This window comes from Protomyctophum bolini, assembly GCF_963924005.1.
Source record: "Protomyctophum bolini genome assembly, chromosome: 14".
Lineage (NCBI taxonomy): Eukaryota > Metazoa > Chordata > Actinopteri > Myctophiformes > Myctophidae > Protomyctophum > Protomyctophum bolini.
In genome coordinates this window covers 32,172,668-32,189,369 of record NC_137875.1, presented here as the reverse complement: position 1 = coordinate 32,189,369, position 16,702 = coordinate 32,172,668, and the positions used below count along the sequence as shown (strand labels likewise).

Below are 16,702 nucleotides of genomic sequence, written 5' to 3'. Positions count from 1 at the left end.
AGCAAAGTTTTTCGCCAATAGCAGACCAATGTCTCACAAGCTGTACAAGCAGATATATTCACTTGCAGGATTACATTTCTTTAGTCCAGACATTTTCCATCTTTCACATGGAATCCTCTGATCTGTGATTTATATTCATATTATGAGAAAGCGAGTGTGCACAGCAAAACAGACAAGAACTAAATTCAACTAATCTGTCACCTTGCCTTGAATGCCATCACAGTTTCCTGGATAATTTGCTTAAATAATGGGTCTTAAAAAAGGTAGCTATGAAACATATTTCAACAAAGCCAGGGCTTTTATGACTTTCCAAATACATTATTCATAAGGTTTACTGTATGTCTGCCTTTGCAAAAAAAAAGAAAAGAAAAAAAGAAAATACTTTACACCGTTTATTCTGGAGGTTCACCTTAAAGATGACATCACATTATCAGCCCCCCTAACCCCTCCCCCTTTATCATACAACTACAGCTGTGGGTGCGGCTTCAGTTCAGGTGGATCACCACCCATCACCACCCACTAGGCAAACCAGGCATACTTAATGAACTGGTGGGGGTGCCCACATAAAAAACACATTTTAACAAATACTGTACACGTTTTTGAAAAAAATCGTCCTCCTGATGATCATGTTTTAGGGTGGAAAATCATGGCACTCCATCTTTAAAGTGTGCTCTACTGCATGCATAGTTACATAGCATCTGAAAACAGGGGAAAGGGAGGACAGCCATTGTTGTTTTTGAAGTGATTTCACCATCACCACCCCTTGGCCTTTTACCGGAGGTCAAGGTTACTCAATTTTCCAAGGCAGAGGGCCAGCGATACCGTCACAGACAATAAAATATAAAATACAAATATACTGTAGTTCCCACACAATGATTGCACTATGGACTTAACACACATTGGCTTTCAGGACATGACGTCCCACATCCAAATCCATGTCTTATCCAGTAAAAACACAGCCAGATGTTGCAGCAATGACTTGATGGCAGCCAATAAGAACATTGTGCATGAATCATAGCGTGTGTGTGTGTGTGTGTGTGTGTGTGTGTGTGTACTGCAGCCCAACAGTTAATCAAACTAATTGATATAATTATAATAATGAAAAATAATGAATTAAATTTTAATAATGGCAAACGTAATTGCCATACATAAAAAAATATATAAAATTGCTCAAATGTAAGCTCAACACATCCCAATGCAATGTGTTGAGGTTGTCGTCACCACATCGAGAATACCCGGCAAGAGAACAGCTATAAGTGAGGAGAAGAACACATCCAGTCGACGCCAGGGTCAAACTGGACTCAATATTCAAGGTTGAATAGAATTTAAATGGTGGCTATATGGCTAGGTTTGGGTAATCGTGAATTCAAAGTGAGAAAAAGGTACACATGCTAGGACCACACCGAGTTGCTGTTTCTAGGAACTTATAAAAGCTGAAAGGGATGCAATCAGACACATTCTGGAACCTTTCAGAAGACTAGGGGTCAAGGGTGGAAGTTGTTTCACGGTTGAGATTATGCGTTCTCTCACCCTGAACCTAGGACTGACCAGAAAGGCCAGGTGTCAGGAGAACACGGCAGCAACTTCTGCTCCAGTTGAAATGTCAACATGAACAACGTCAGCCATGAGCTCATAAAGCCACCATCAGGAAACAAGATGTTTAAGAGATGGAAGACGAAACTAAACAAACTGTTGCTCAAACCAACCCAAAAAAGTGCATTTTGGATAGGAAATATAAATGAGCATGCCCGTCTCTCTCACTCTCTCACACACACACACACACACACACACACACACACACACAAGAGTGACGTGGCGCATGGTATGTCCGGGAGACTTGGTTTTAGGGCCGGTCTCTGGTTAAGTTGTTTTCCTGGAAGAGGCAGAGATGACATGGAGCTTTGAGGAATGTACTGAGAAACGAGGCAGCACCGGGCCCACAACCAGGACATGCTCAAGGGGAACTCTATATATTGGTGTGTGTGTGTGTGTGTGTGTGTGTGTGTGTGTGAGAGAGAGAGAGAGGGGGGGGGGTTAACTTACAATCCAGCTGCAAGCTGAGGGGAAGAAGCAGCACATTTACCAAATCTGAAAACTTTCTAGTAGCTCGGACACCGTTTCTGTAGTCATCGATGAGTAAATCGCCCATATATACGTTGGCCTACATCTGGGGGCTATCATGCGCTTTACACGTAAACGTGGTCATTGGACCTCGAGCAAGATATCGTAGTTGAGCCAATCTAATCAACACGGTTTTGTAATGGTGTTGACAATGATGGAAATGTTGAGCGAAAACTGGGCCCTATTCTCTCTTTAATGGACAGGAAACAGCCCATCTAAAAAGAAGTGATGTGGCAACTTGTTTTCTTTGTAGGCTCATTTAAAGATTTGATATCCTGCTTGTTTCATCATATCTTCATAAGTTACAGATAGTTCATGTTCCAGCCAGGGCCGGTTTAGCTGCCCGTATGGCTGATGGCGACTCACTGTTTTCCTGTGGGATTGATAAAGAATTCACCCTTACGTAACATTAAAATATCCTCTTCGCACTCTGATGTTTTGTGGTATCTGATAAATGACCTCAATGTCTTACAAGGGACCCTTCCTTGGAGACTTCCTGGTCTCTCTTTTCAAGTCTGACATCATTTTTGTTTAACTGTTCACCGTAACATGTGTGTGAGAGAGATATGTGTGAGGGAAAAGAGAGCCACAGCTTTATCTCCACCTCAAAATTTGGAACAAAACAAAAGATAGACTCAACAAGACTCATATTTTGGACAAAGAACCCCAACCCGCTTAGTATTGGCTCAAACTGGGTGTTTGCAGCAATTATATACATTATCTAAACAAACAAACAAATAAATAAACAAATAAAACTATCTAGCCATATCAGTGCTGTGACCTTGTTTGTTGGGTCACAGCAAATATAAATGAGGTAACCTCATATATAGGGGTAACCTGGCAGGTTGTGTTACTCTCACTCAGTTTAAATAGCTCCCCCTTTCGGACAACTCAAGTTACTACCTCGCCACCTCAGATGATGCATGCTGGTTCAAACTATGGCTTTGACCCCGTCAGTCCATCCAACATTCAATCTCAATTCAGCGGAGCCTATAATATTATATGGATCACCAACTCTACAATGCACTATAATCGCCATAAACGTCTCAATAAACTCGCTGTGACAGGGCATTTTAGGCGCCTAAACTAATTATAGAGCTTAATTGAATACTCAATTGACCTAATTGAGTTAGCCTACTTTTATCTCAGGCTAGTTTATTTATCATGAAACTACATTGAGGATAAGGTTTAGAACAGCTACTGCAATGCACAGCCTCAGTAAACAACTAGTACAAAATGACAGATAGTTCGAGAGAACTGGAAGGATTCGAACAATGTGGATGCATGTCGATCACGAAGTTAACTTTTTTTCTTTTTCTTATTTTTTTTCATAACAGATTAAATCGTGAAATGCTCAAATATTTACCAAGTAACATGACTTCCAGTTTCTTACGGTCCACGCGAAACCTCTCCTCGGTCCATTCGGGGTCTGGTAACGGGTGAGGTCCACTCAAGTCATCCTCGGATCCCGGGACGGGAGAGTCAGTGCTGCGTCCGCTGTTGGAACCCTGGTCCGACTGCTGCAAGTATCCGCTCAGTGGGTCGCATTGGGCAGCCATTGCGCTGCACAGCAACCTTTCCAGTGGCCACTGCGTTTTAAAGCTTTAGTTGAGCTAAGTAAGTGTTAAACTTTTGCTAAACTTTTTAGGGTAACTTTTGTTCCGTCACTTTCCAGTGTTGGTCGTGCTCATTTCGGCGCAGTAAGACCTTCCCCAACCGTTTCTTCAAGCCCCTCTGTTTTCCCCATCGAGCAGAGCTCTAAAAATAGGCAGCCTCGCTCTCTAAGTTCTTTGCTGAGTCTTCAGAGCAGTGCACAAAGCAACTCGACTTGAGGCATACCAACCAACTCCTCGGGAAAGTTTCACGTGTCATCGTGCAAAAAAGGGGCTCCTCCCAAATCTCATTTTTCCCCCTTAGCATCTACCTCCCCCTGGGTTCTGTCTGTGAAGGCTACAAACAATAGACCAGTGCTGGACCAGTAGCCTACTTGAGTAAAAATATTGAATAATCCATTCTATACTATAGCCTACTCCTGTCCTGGAGTCCTGCCTCCCTTTGACTCAAGTCAAAGCAACTTGTACTTGAGAACTTAAGTGAAGTATATACTTGCTTTAAAAACGTATTCATAAATAGGATATACAACAAATTACAAGTAAATGAATGGATTTCTGTAGTCGTACATATATGATTTTTCCATACATTTAAAATATAAATTGTGAAAACATCAGGTTGTATAGCCTATTGTAGTTGAGATATTTTCACTACATTTTGAAATATGTCTTAAGTGGTTCATTCATAATGTACCTTTTACCTTTCTAAAAATGTATAGTGATTAGTGAAGTCAAAAGTTCAATAGTCTAGTGAAGTGAAAGTCATAACTCAGAAGTATCAAAAAATACAAATAAAGTAGGCCTACAGATACTAAAAAAAATGAACTTACAGTAGCTACTCCTGTAGGCCTAAATGTACTCTGTTACTACCCACAGATGCAATAGATTACTTAGAACTTGTGTTTGAGTAGAACTACATAAAGGTTATTGAAGTAACTTATCACAATGCTTATTGGATATATTGTGTGGATTTATTCTTCTAATCTTTGCGACAAATACTTATTGGTTGAAGCACCTACATACTGTAACTAAAAAAATATTGTGAGGTGATTGAGCATGTATAGTCCTTTTCATGATCTACCTGAATGTCACTTGGTAGCCAAACCAATCTGTTATTGAGGAAGTAATACACTTCCTGAAGGCGACCATGGGAAGCAATAGATTACACTACAGGAAAGGGAAGCTCCTCACACACAGGTTCCTCAGTCCAAAGTAAATTAAACACACTCTTGATGTTCAAGCAATTTCAATTTGATTTTGGAATGTTACCTTGTTTTGGTTCATTATAAACTAAACTAAAATGAATCCTTCTAAAATGAATCCACTCACTCCTTTAGCTCACATTTAACAGCCTTACTTAAGAGTATTTTGTCTATTCGCTTTTCTGAATCTGGCATCATTGGTGGGAACTGCCATGTAACCCCGAGATTGTTTTAATTCTAAAATGCAAGAATTGATAGCATACATGATGTACAGTATTAGAACTATTCCACCTAATGTATTGAAACTAGTCCTGGTTGTCTTGAGGGTCTTTCACATTGAAATAGGTAAACAGTTACAGCCAGTTTGAAGGTTTGCACTCAAAAACATGACTAAAGCAAAAAGGCATTTAATCCAGATGTAAACAAACTTGGAAATGACACAGAATTCCATCACGTTCTACCTGAGGGTCCCAGATAAGTACAATAAGTTGGTAGAATTTGAGAAAATAGGCTGCTTCCATACTGTACAATCTCAGGCTTTAAAACAAATGCTTCCATCTAGTGGCCAAACGAATAAAGCAGACAGTCCTGATCACAAGATTTCAGGATCCCAGAATCACCAGTAAACTAATGTTCTGAAATAAACCACTCCATTCTCTCTGTATTTAAGAATACTACCCTTCTGTTTACATACATCTAAATAGTTAGATGGGAATTAAATACAATCTATACTGAAAGTCAAGAGCATCTACATTTTCATGATAAATTGTAATGTATGTAGGCAGGCAAGTAATGTAACACATTTCACTTATATACAATCACAGATAACATTTTTGACTGGCTTTTTAATGCAAAATAATAAAAATAGAGTCTGTATAGTTTTATACCATACAATATAAATCTCTAACATGGAGCGGGGAAAGTATAACTTCGGAAAATTAAATCACAATTGGTCTCTTTTTTGCAGGGCATCTCAGCAATAATAATAATAGCAATAATAATAATAATACCAAACCAAAGGCAAAAGAGGAAAACAATGAATTCAAGGATAAAACCAGTTCAGTCTGGGTAGAGAAAGTGCTTCCCATATAAAAACACCTCATCTAGAACCAGTGTTGGAGAAGATGCAACAGTACTGCAGTATTTTGGAGAAGTCCAGCAAGATATGCGCCCAAACCATTTCCATTATTGCCAAGCCTTCACAGTCGTTCACATTGCATACTTTTGAGTCCATTCTCTGGCTAATCTGTTGTACCTGGAGAGGGCAGGTAGGGGAGAAACATTTTAGAGGACTAGTTCACTGAATAAAGGTTCAGATAGCAAATTTTCATGCTTTCATACTCACTTTTGTTTGTCAGATTTATAGATGTGTGCAATGTCTGGGACAAGAGGGTCATCTGGGTTGGGATCGCATAGCAAAGAGCATATGGATAATAACACTGAAAAAAGAAAAATAATAATAATAATCACATATCCTTTAATAAATACAAAACATTCTTGACAATGAAACCATACTCAAATCCAGCCTGAAATGTTTGAAACCACATGCTGAACAGTGCATTGTTACCCTTTGATATTGTAAGTGCAGGTGACCACTGTGACCTTAGGATGTCGAGGCAGATGCTACCATTGCTGTTTATGTTTGGGTGATAGATTCGTGTTGTGAAGGCTACCTGTGGAAAGAACACGACAAAGTAAATATGATTAAAACAGAAAGAAAGGCATACGTCTAATGAGATTTATTTTCTCTGGCCAATCAGAATCTGTGATGTAAATGGTGTCACCTTTGGTGGCTTAAAGGGATAGTCAGTGGGGAAGTGGATAGCAAGGAAGAACACCCCTCCTTGATATGGGCTGTCGGTCTGGAAGAGAAATGCATTTGTGAAACCAACTCTGAAGGGCTGACGGAGCCACACACAATAAACAAGCTACCATATTATCAATGTTCTTTGTCAGGGTGCTTTGTGGCCCAGCCGCCCAGCCAGTTATTGCATAGACCATTCTCCTTGTGAACACGGAGACCCAAGTTCCAGTCCAACTCGTTTCATGTCTCTCTGAAACCATGGTTCTCAAACTGTGGGGGGGATTCCCGAATAATTTTGAGGGTGTCCCCAGATGATTAGCTAATGTGCAAAGTTGTTTCCTCACACAACAGTAAACAAACCAACACACAGGCCCCTTTTCCACCGGGGTTGAACCGGTTCGGTTCTTTCTTCCCGCCAAATATTGAACCAGTTCAGAGTGTTTCCACTGAAAATGAGTTGGTTCCGAACCATAAACGTTCGTTCCCAATGTGAACCACAAAACAGTGGTTCAACTTTGTAATTGCACGCAGCGCTTTGTGAACCGAGACGATATAAGTGGGTGTGTCAGTAGGTTGGAACTTGTCAGTGGGTTGGAACTTGGGAGGATGCAGACACAGTGACACACGCAACAGATATTCGATGCGATCAACCATCTTTGAACAAAAATACGTTTACATTAATTGCCAACGCAAACATGAAATGATCCAAACGTATACGGATGCATCGCAATCCAGAATCCAGCTGAGACTTGCGGGGCGTTATAATAACTTGTAACCCTGACATCACAACCTCGTGGATACTGTTTACATCGGTTTGTGTTGTGCAACGCCCTCAGGGCTATTAGGTATAATAGCGCCACCAAATGAACCGGCCGTCAATCTGGTGGAAATGCAGCCGGTTCGCGACCGGTTCGCAAAAAGCACCAAGGTTCGGAACGGCACTGGTTCTGAACCGAAGTTATTTTGGTGGAAAAGGGGCCACAGTAATATCTATGCAGGTTATCAGCAGATTCTGCACATTACTAAAGTGAATTTAAGGACATTTAAGCTAAAATAAAAAAAAGATTACACCATTTCTTCTTCAAAAGTAATTAACAAAACTATATTATAAATATTTTCAAACATTGGCCAAATTGGGAAATATTACCTGAGAAAAGTGTGGGGGGGGGAGCTATTAGATCAGCTATTTTCACTATTTATCTGTGGAATAGAGCGTCGCAGTCCCTCCCCCTTTCAGAACGACGAGTGGCCCAGGAAATGAAATGCAATGCATTTCTCCCATAGGATTTTCTTTAAGTATTTATTTAAAGACGGTTACGCCGCGGACAAAGCCAACTCGGATCGTGACAAATCATGACAATGAACACAATATACACTATTTGAGACAACACTATTTGTTTTGTTTTTCTTCTTATAAATTATTTGATCGGCCCAAAACATTGTGTTCATTGTCATGATTTGTCACGATCCGAGTTGGCTTTGTCCGCGGCGTAACAGTCTTTAAATAAATACTTAAAGAAAATCCTATGGGAGAAATGCATTGCATTTCATTTCCTGGGCCACTCGTTCTGAAAGGGGGAGGGACTGCGACGCTCTATAGAGTCAAACTAAATGTAATGGCTCAACTCCTGCAATTCCAATGCTTGTCAGGGTGGGGTCCCCCAGTTTTGGGGGGGTCACGGCCTGAAAAGCTTCAGAACCTCTGCTCTAAACTACTCTTATCTAATATAAAACATAAAATGGCAAAGGAAAAAAATAATAAAGATCTTATTTGCCTGTCACTAGTTTATATTAGAGGACATTACATGTGTGGACACATGAAGACTAGAGTTGAAGTACTACTGGGCACTTCTATTGGAACTACCGGTATGCTATATACAGTACAAGACTGGAACTATGTAGAAAGCAAGTTGAGTGATGCTACAGGCTTGAGCTTGTAAGCACTCAGATAGAATGCACCACTCTATGCTCTCTGCGCAACAGGTAGGGTAGTTGTCAGTCAAAATAAAACACTATTGTCTAAAAGCTCCAGAAGCAACTTGGAACAAAACAAAAATCCAGAAAAAGGGCTCACCGGTCCCATGATGGTAGCTTGCCAGTGAAATACTGCAGAAAGAAAGGAGAAAAATACAATCACTGTTTAGGCTTCAGATTAATCCATCTTTTTAGACGACAGCTGCATCAGCACCAAAAAGTCCAAATTAGGTGAACAAAATGTGAGGTCTACAGATAAACATTGGCATTTCCATACAATCAGTCTTACAGATCTACAAGACTTACAGTCCTCCCCGACTGGACCAGCTGAACACTGAGCTGGTGGGTCCCTTTGCAAATCATGCAGCTCCTGTTAATATTAAACAAACAGAATAACAAATTAGAATCTGTGGATTACACATCACACTGTTCAGCTCTGTTGTAACTTGTGAATAATATATGAACTCCTCCATTAAGTATTTTGAATGAGCATCCCATCTAATGTTTAGAACATATACATATATAAACAAAGATTGTTAAGAGTTTGTGGATGGGAAATATTCCACTTGGTATTGCCAAAATATAGGTCTGCTTTACAACAATTTTATAAAAATTAGCAACATAAAACAATTACAAGCCCCAAATTCTGTTTAAAATATCATAACTGTTGTCTAGAGTTAATCCTATCAAGAGGTCTTTGAATAAAAACCACTGATACCCATAGGTTGTTTTTTTGTTTTGCGTTTTTTTCCCTGGTCAATGGGTGTTTCACGCGTCTTCATGCTTTCAGGGCGTTATAACATGTAATGTAACAGAGGAGTAAGCGTAAAACACACAACCCATTCCAGAAACGTTTGATTCAGGCCTATATCTTGTGTGGTAGCCAAAACGCCAAAGTTAGCTGGCTCTTAATCACCACAAATGTCAACAGCGTTTCTAGCAAGCAGATTAAAGACACCTGATGTTGTCAACATGTACAAAATGTTGCCAACTTGTGATAAACAATCAGTTAGCTAACATTAACCGACGGACTTGATTACGATATGCTACTGTGTGTTTTTCCGTGAGCCCAACATACGCTACATTACGTTAAAAATTGAATACACTCACCTTCTGTATTCTTTTCAAAGCCATGTCAGCCCTATCGAATTGTATGTAGTTGTAGTGTGAGGTTTGACAGCTGTCAGTCACCGCTTTACTTGAATTCTTTGACTCGGCTCGGTGTTGTTTTGTTTTGAGAAATCGGTGATTTCTTTTGTTTCCGCTATTTGTTCGACGACGGAGCGGGCCCAATGGATTGTGGGAAATGGAGTATATAGTACGTTTCAGCATTTAAAGGGGCAGTTCAAAATTAAAAAAAAGAAAGAACCTCGACAGGAAATTAAGCCACCAGAGGGCTCTACTGTTCTTGATCGCTCAGTTTAAAAATTCACAAATAAATAATATTCCTCCACCTCGACCTCAAGACAGTCCCATGGAGCACTATGCCAATATATATATGCACGGGCCTTACATGCATGTACTTATAATATATTATATACTTATAAATACATGCATGTAAGGGCTATAATATTGTTCACCGCTACATTCAGAGATGGCCTCAGATCATTCTCTAAACCTAAGCGTGCTCTCTCTCACACACACACACACACACACACACACACACACACACACACAATAGATCTGAACTGACCAGGTCAGATCTATCCTGACCAGTCAATATTGGATATTGGGTATGTAAAGTCCACTTACCACATTGGCTGAATTGTCATGAGCCTCACTCTGAACTCCACTTATGATATACATACGCTCCCTACTGATTGGTTGTCAATATTGCATTGTGTAATGTAATCATCTAGATGGAAAGGCATTAAAATACACTGACTGAGTTCCCTAGTGGTTATTATTGAACTTTCGGAGAATGTGTAACAGAGGAGCACTTTGAGGGGTCAGCGGTGAGTTAAAAGAGGATCACTTTGAGGGGTCAGCGGTGAGTTAAAAGAGGATCACTTTGAGGGGTCAGCGCTGAGTTAAAAGCGGATCACTTTGAGGGGTCAGCGGTGAGTTAAAAGAGGATCATTTTGAGGGGTCAGCAGTGAGTTAAAAGAGGATCACTTTGAGGGGTCAGCAGTGAGTTAAAAGAGGATCACTTTGAGGGGTCAGCAGTGAGTTAAAAGAGGATCACTTTGAGGGGTCAGCGGTGAGTTAAAAGAGGATCACTTTGAGGGGTCAGCAGTGAGTTAAAAGAGGATCACTTTGAGGGGTCAGCGGTGAGTTAAAAGAGGATCACTTTGAGGGGTCAGCGCTGAGTTAAAAGTGGATCACTTTGAGGGGTCAGCGCTGAGTTAAAAGCGGATCACTTTGAGGGGTCAGCGGTGAGTTAAAAGAGGATCATTTTGAGGGGTCAGCGGTGAGTTAAAAGAGGATCATTTTGAGGGGTCAGCGGTGAGTTAAAAGAGGATCATTTTGAGGGGTCAGCGCTGAGTTAAAAGTGGATCACTTTGAGGGGTCAGCGCTGAGTTAAAAGCGGATCACTTTGAGGGGTCAGCGGTGAGTTAAAAGAGGATCACTTTGAGGGGTCAGCAGTGAGTTAAAAGAGGATCACTTTGAGGGGTCAGCGGTGAATTAAAAGAGGATCACTTTGAGGGGTCAGCAGTGAGTTAAAAGAGGATCACTTTGAGGGGTCAGCAGTGAGTTAAAAGTGGATCACTTTGAGGGGTCAGCGGTGAGTTAAAAGAGGATCATTTTGAGGGGTCAGCGCTGAGTTAAAAGAGGATCACTTTGAGGGGTCAGCGGTGAGTTAAAAGAGGATCATTTTGAGGGGTCAGCGCTGAGTTAAAAGTGGATCACTTTGAGGGGTCAGCGCTGAGTTAAAAGCGGATCACTTTGAGGGGTCAGCGGTGAGTTAAAAGAGGATCACTTTGAGGGGTCAGCAGTGAGTTAAAAGAGGATCACTTTGAGGGGTCAGCGGTGAATTAAAAGAGGATCACTTTGAGGGGTCAGCAGTGAGTTAAAAGAGGATCACTTTGAGGGGTCAGCAGTGAGTTAAAAGTGGATCACTTTGAGGGGTCAGCAGTGAGTTAAAAGAGGATCACTTTGAGGGGTCAGCGGTGAGTTAAAAGAGGATCACTTTGAGGGGTCAGCGCTGAGTAGGATGGCATATTTACTGTAGCACAAAATGATGGTATATATATTTGTCTTGCTAAAGTGACTTCACTTTATAGTCTGGCGAATAGATATAACTCCCTTCTGGCATTACTGTGAGCTAATATCTTACACCGAAAACTGATGTTTGAGCTAGCCCCTCCTATATACAGGTTTAATGTTTGTTTTTAGTTCAATGTCAAACACCATTGACAATGAAGGGAACATTTACATCATCTTGTCCCTAACACAAACATTAAATGCCATTAACAATAAAGATAATTTATTGTTTGTTTTGACACCGTTACATCACCATTACATCACCATAGCAACATGAGTTAGACTTTAATATATTAGCGCCCCTCACTTCACAAAGGTGTGATTCTTTTTAACTCTAACACCTGCTGTGATGGTTGTGTAATTAACCAATTTGTGGTTAATTATGCCTGCTAATCCATTTTCACAATGCTGCCAAGCATTCTTTATTATAAGCCCACCAATGAAGCTACATTCATAACACACCATTTTGATGAGCTAAATTCATTGAATTAACAGAGGTCAGTAGGAGAAGAAACCATCATGATATCACTGGTCTAATTAATCTAATTCATCTGGCAGTTTTGGACACACTTGCCTACACAGAGGGTTGAACACGACACTTCTGTTCCAAAAGGACTCCCCATAATACAATTGTATAATTAATTACTCAAACAGTGAGTGAGTGAGACTGACTGACTGACTGACTGACTGACTGACTAATGGTTGGTCAAGAAAATATAATGCAAGAATATGATGATAGGAAATCATGAGGGAAGCTGTAGTGTGAAAGTGTAGTTTTGTGTGTGTTGAGGGGAATTCTGAATGGTGTGTGCACATTGTGTACATAGGCCTAATAGGTTGCTTTTCAGTCAGTTTTCATGCCAAACGCAGTCCATAATGATATCAGGATACATTTGGATGCTGGCCTGTGTAGCCTACTGGCCTGTGTAGTGTGTACTGTTTTGGCGCTGGCCTCACTCCATTGGCTACTTATGGCTTTTAGAACTGATTTTAAAATATCATTTGTTTTTAAAGCACAGAACGGCCTTGCACCTGCTTATATCACTGATCTTGTGCACCCCTACGTGCAGCCTATATACCCGCAAGTTCGCCGCAACCAGATCGTCAGACCAGCTGCTTCAAGGTTTTCACCACGGCAAGGCTTGTAACAGAAGGGGATAGAGCAGTTGAAATAAGGGCTCCACATTTGTAGAATTAACCATTGTGGAATGGTGCTATAGGCATGACATGTAATTTAATGACATGGCTTGGCACGCATGGCATGAAAGGCACAGCCAGTTAACTGTCAACACACATCATCAACCAGTGCCCTCATCCATTTCAATTCACATCTGTTTTGTATTGGATTTATTTGTGCTGTCAAACTATTAATTGTAATTTGAAGCAGCATAGGGTCCCACCGCAAAGGCTAATTTATTAGACGGCTTGCATGGATGAATGCTTTTTTCTGGTTGGTCAACCACTGAATTCAGCAGTGTTATTTTTCCATATTTATGTAGAACTCAATTACAGACCCACAGAGCATCAGGCTCATTATGCGTTATACCTACAAGATGTAGGCATAGCCTATAGGCCTATACAAAACATAATGACGTAGGCCTATGGCTTAATTGCGACTGTAGGTCACAGTTTACTATGAAAACCTGCACAAGGCATCCATCACACCTCGTGACACGCTCCATATGGCCAGTACAGAATTCATTCCATGTTGATTTGACCTCATCAAACCCTGTACACTATATCAAGACACACTATGGCCAGTACAGAATTCATTCCATATGTTGATCTGACCTCATCAAAACCCTTATATCTCCTCTCTTCACATCACAGGACACCAGACAGCAGGATACGTATACCTCTTCAGGCTTCTACCTTCAAGACAGTATAGTACCGGTAGTCATTTTCATTGTACTTTTTTTGGTCAAAGTTGATCCAATGCCAAAGAGTCATGCATGTGGACATTCACATAGACATATTGTGTCAGTCTCATGATAACCATGTGGTTGCGAGGACAAGAGTCACTTGCAAATGAACCAATTGGTTGGTAGGCCTACGGTACAACCGTACAACACATGCATCTCCATTATGTGGAGACTGTCATCACCTGGATCTCCATTATATGAAGATCACGAGTCACAACACGTACTGCTGGCCTCATTAACCCTGGATAGCCGTGGAGAAGACTGGATCAAGATTCATCACCTAGATCTGCACATGTATGGAGCCAGCCAGCAACTCTATCTGACCTCTATCTGAGCTCAGGGCTCACGGACGGACATCAGATGAAGAATGATTATGAAATCAGGCGAGAAATAGTCAATGCAGTAACAGAATATTCAATATTATAGCACCTGGCATAAATTAACAACGTTATAATCGACGGGAACCCCGTCATTAAATTAATGACAGGGTTCCCGTCGATTATTTCTCAATGAATGATTAATTGAGAAATAAACCCCATCATATCAGGATGCAAGACGATAAAGACCGCTTATCGCTACCCCAGTGCGATCGCTGCAGGCCGGGTCCAATTTATTGGGGTTTATTTCCAGCCAGCTGGCTATCCCTCCCTTAATTGCGCGTTTGGGCTTCCCTGTATGAATAAAGGTTTAGATTGGGAGATTGAATTAGCCTACGCCGAACAAGCCCCCCCCTATCCGTCACAAGTTCAGCAGCTGCACATACATTTCAGAACAACAATAAGTTTTGACTGGATGTTTCCCAAACGGGTCGTAGGCTATAGCGTATTCTTTGCGCGTTCACAGGACTCCGAGAGTGCCGCGCTCCCGAGCTTTGAGCATCATATTAAGAGGAGGCGGAGGAGAGAGCAGTATAGCCTACCAAGTCTGCATCGAATGCTTGCAGCTTCTTCTCGTTGCAAATGAAATGACTTAACTGCACATTCCTGTATGTCTGCCAGTTGACGTAGCGCACGCAAGGCACACACAACACAACAATTCTGCAAGGAATCAGGAGTCCGATCGTGGTCTGTGGGCATTTTTCAGGTAGGCTAAATCATCAATGAACGACATTGCATTGCTGAGCCTGTGTTGCATGCTGGCGACAGACGGCAGAGATTGATTAGGCTACTATACGAGTGCGGGCGTTCTACCGCAGCTGTCCACGGTGCTGAAATGTTAGAGCCATGCGGAAAAAGAAAGAAAACAACGTTTGTAGACTCGTGTAGAAAACGGGGAAGGTGAGATGACCCCGTTTGTAGACTATACGGGCTATTCAGCGTCGTACAATAATCGTTGTGAGACGTTCACGTGTGGTGGCGTAAAGTGAAGACAGGATGAAATTTAGGTACCTATGCTAACAGAATATAAAATTCCACACTTCCAGCGTCTTACACACTTGACGCTTTGATTGTGCACCTGCACTGCACCCGGAATGAGCATGTCTGTCTGCTAACTATAGGAGTTTTGTGTTCATTTGAGGTATTTGTTGTTTGTGTCTGCATGGGTCCTCACCTTGGCTCACCTAGTTGGTGCCATGGAATGGAAATAAAGCTTGGTTTTAAATCCTCTATGATAATAATAACAATAGGCTATGATAACTATTCATGGAACACTTAATTTCAAACAAGGATACAAAGTGCTTCACAACAAAATACAAAATATAGAGATAAAGGTGTTCCAGAGTTGAGGAGCCCTGACAGCAAAGACACCCTTTTATTTGTCTGAAGCCTCTATACTCAGGAACTACCAACTAGTTCTGATACTGCCTGCAGACCCCAGACCGGGCACAGGCTCTTAGGGGTTTAGTAACTTACAAAAATCTTAAATTCAGTCAGCAGTAATCGGAGTTCCCAGAAGTATTATTTTTCGCCACTATAGGGGGGCGAGAAAGCAGACAAGTAACGAGTTTAAGGGAGTTGAATTAGGAATAATTATTCTCCTGGTTTTAGTTGATGGATTGATTAATGGATTGATTGATTGATTGATTGATTAAAAACGTTAACAGTTTGTAGAATAAGCGCAGGAAAGCACAGTTCAATACAAGGCTGGGAAGAGAATTTAAAAAACAACCAAGAAAGCACTAAAAGGCTTGTTTTAATTGGGGTCCTTCAAATTCAATTCATCAGAACATTTAATGACTTACAAATATACAGTATGCAAAAAATAATAATGTAAACCGAATATAAATCGAATTGCAGCCACCCGTAAGTGCTCTTTGAGAGCGGTTTTTAAGGAGAGTAGGGATTCACATTCCGTTACGACTGTTGGTAGGTATTCCACATTCTTGTGGCATACTGTGGGAGCGAAGTTAATTTAACCCATTGTTTGAGCCGAATCTGGGTTGAACATGATTTATAGAACTCCCTCTGGTGTTGTGATTGTGGACAGCGTTGTTGTTTAGGAAGTAGTTTTACAGGTACATGGGTGTTTTTGTGGTGTAGCGTATCTTGTAGACCGGGCCCATTGCAAGTTGCTGCACTCTGTCGTCTACTCTAAGCCATCCAACCTATGAGCAGAGGTAAGGCGAGTTGTAGGAGTAAGGCCAAGCAATAACCTGACCTGTTTGTTTTGGGATGTCTGGAGCTTTGTTTTCAGGGGCAGGGCCTTTGTGGTGCTATGATACCATAAGGTCCATCGCATAGTCAAAGACACCTTGAATTCAGATTCAGATACCATTATTTGCCATTGTGTATACATTACACACATAGGAATTTGCTTTGACATTAACATGAATGCATTCAATTATTTTTTCACAAATACCAACAGACACAACACAGCACCGTGCAGGGAAATAAATGAGGGTCTGAGGAGATCCTGTACAAAAAC

General features: G+C 41.1%; 2 protein-coding genes across 5 annotated transcripts in view; both read right to left on the bottom strand.

Annotated features, from left to right (window-relative positions):
* The window catches only part of bicc1a (BicC family RNA binding protein 1a), an 82,553-nt gene extending 78,634 nt beyond the window's left edge, over window positions 1-3,919 (bottom strand). For 3 of the 4 annotated variants that reach the window (XM_080781299.1, XM_080781301.1, XM_080781300.1), the window contains exon 1: window positions 3,488-3,919. In XM_080781299.1, coding sequence (XP_080637425.1) covers window positions 3,488-3,680 — 193 coding nt within the window. In that variant the 5' untranslated portion in view covers window positions 3,681-3,919. The remainder of the gene's footprint in view (window positions 1-3,487) is intronic. The other variant, XM_080781302.1, reaches the window with a different exon arrangement.
* A 1,844-nt stretch (window positions 3,920-5,763) lies between these two features.
* LOC308327916 (ubiquitin-conjugating enzyme E2 D4-like) lies at window positions 5,764-9,969 on the bottom strand. Its single transcript, XM_080781554.1, has 7 exons — window positions 9,822-9,969; window positions 9,018-9,081; window positions 8,812-8,843; window positions 6,718-6,795; window positions 6,501-6,606; window positions 6,279-6,372; window positions 5,764-6,188 (listed from the first exon to the last, which is right to left on the bottom strand). The coding sequence occupies exons 1-7, from the start codon at window positions 9,843-9,845 to the stop codon at window positions 6,143-6,145; spliced, it is 444 nt and encodes a 147-aa protein (XP_080637680.1). The 5' UTR covers window positions 9,846-9,969; the 3' UTR covers window positions 5,764-6,142.
* Between the last annotated feature and the right edge of the window lie 6,733 nt (window positions 9,970-16,702).

Bases quoted from the DNA above. Each gene is read 5' to 3' on its own strand.
- LOC308327916 (XM_080781554.1), bottom strand. From the start codon at position 9,845: ATGGCTTTGAAAAGAATACAGAAG. The intron at 9,082-9,821 runs GTGAGTGTATTC...TAATATTAACAG, and splicing joins CTTTGAAAAGAATACAGAAG to GAGCTGCATGATTTGCAAAG. The intron at 6,607-6,717 runs GTGACACCATTT...TTCTTTCCACAG, and splicing joins ATCCCTTTAAGCCACCAAAG to GTAGCCTTCACAACACGAAT.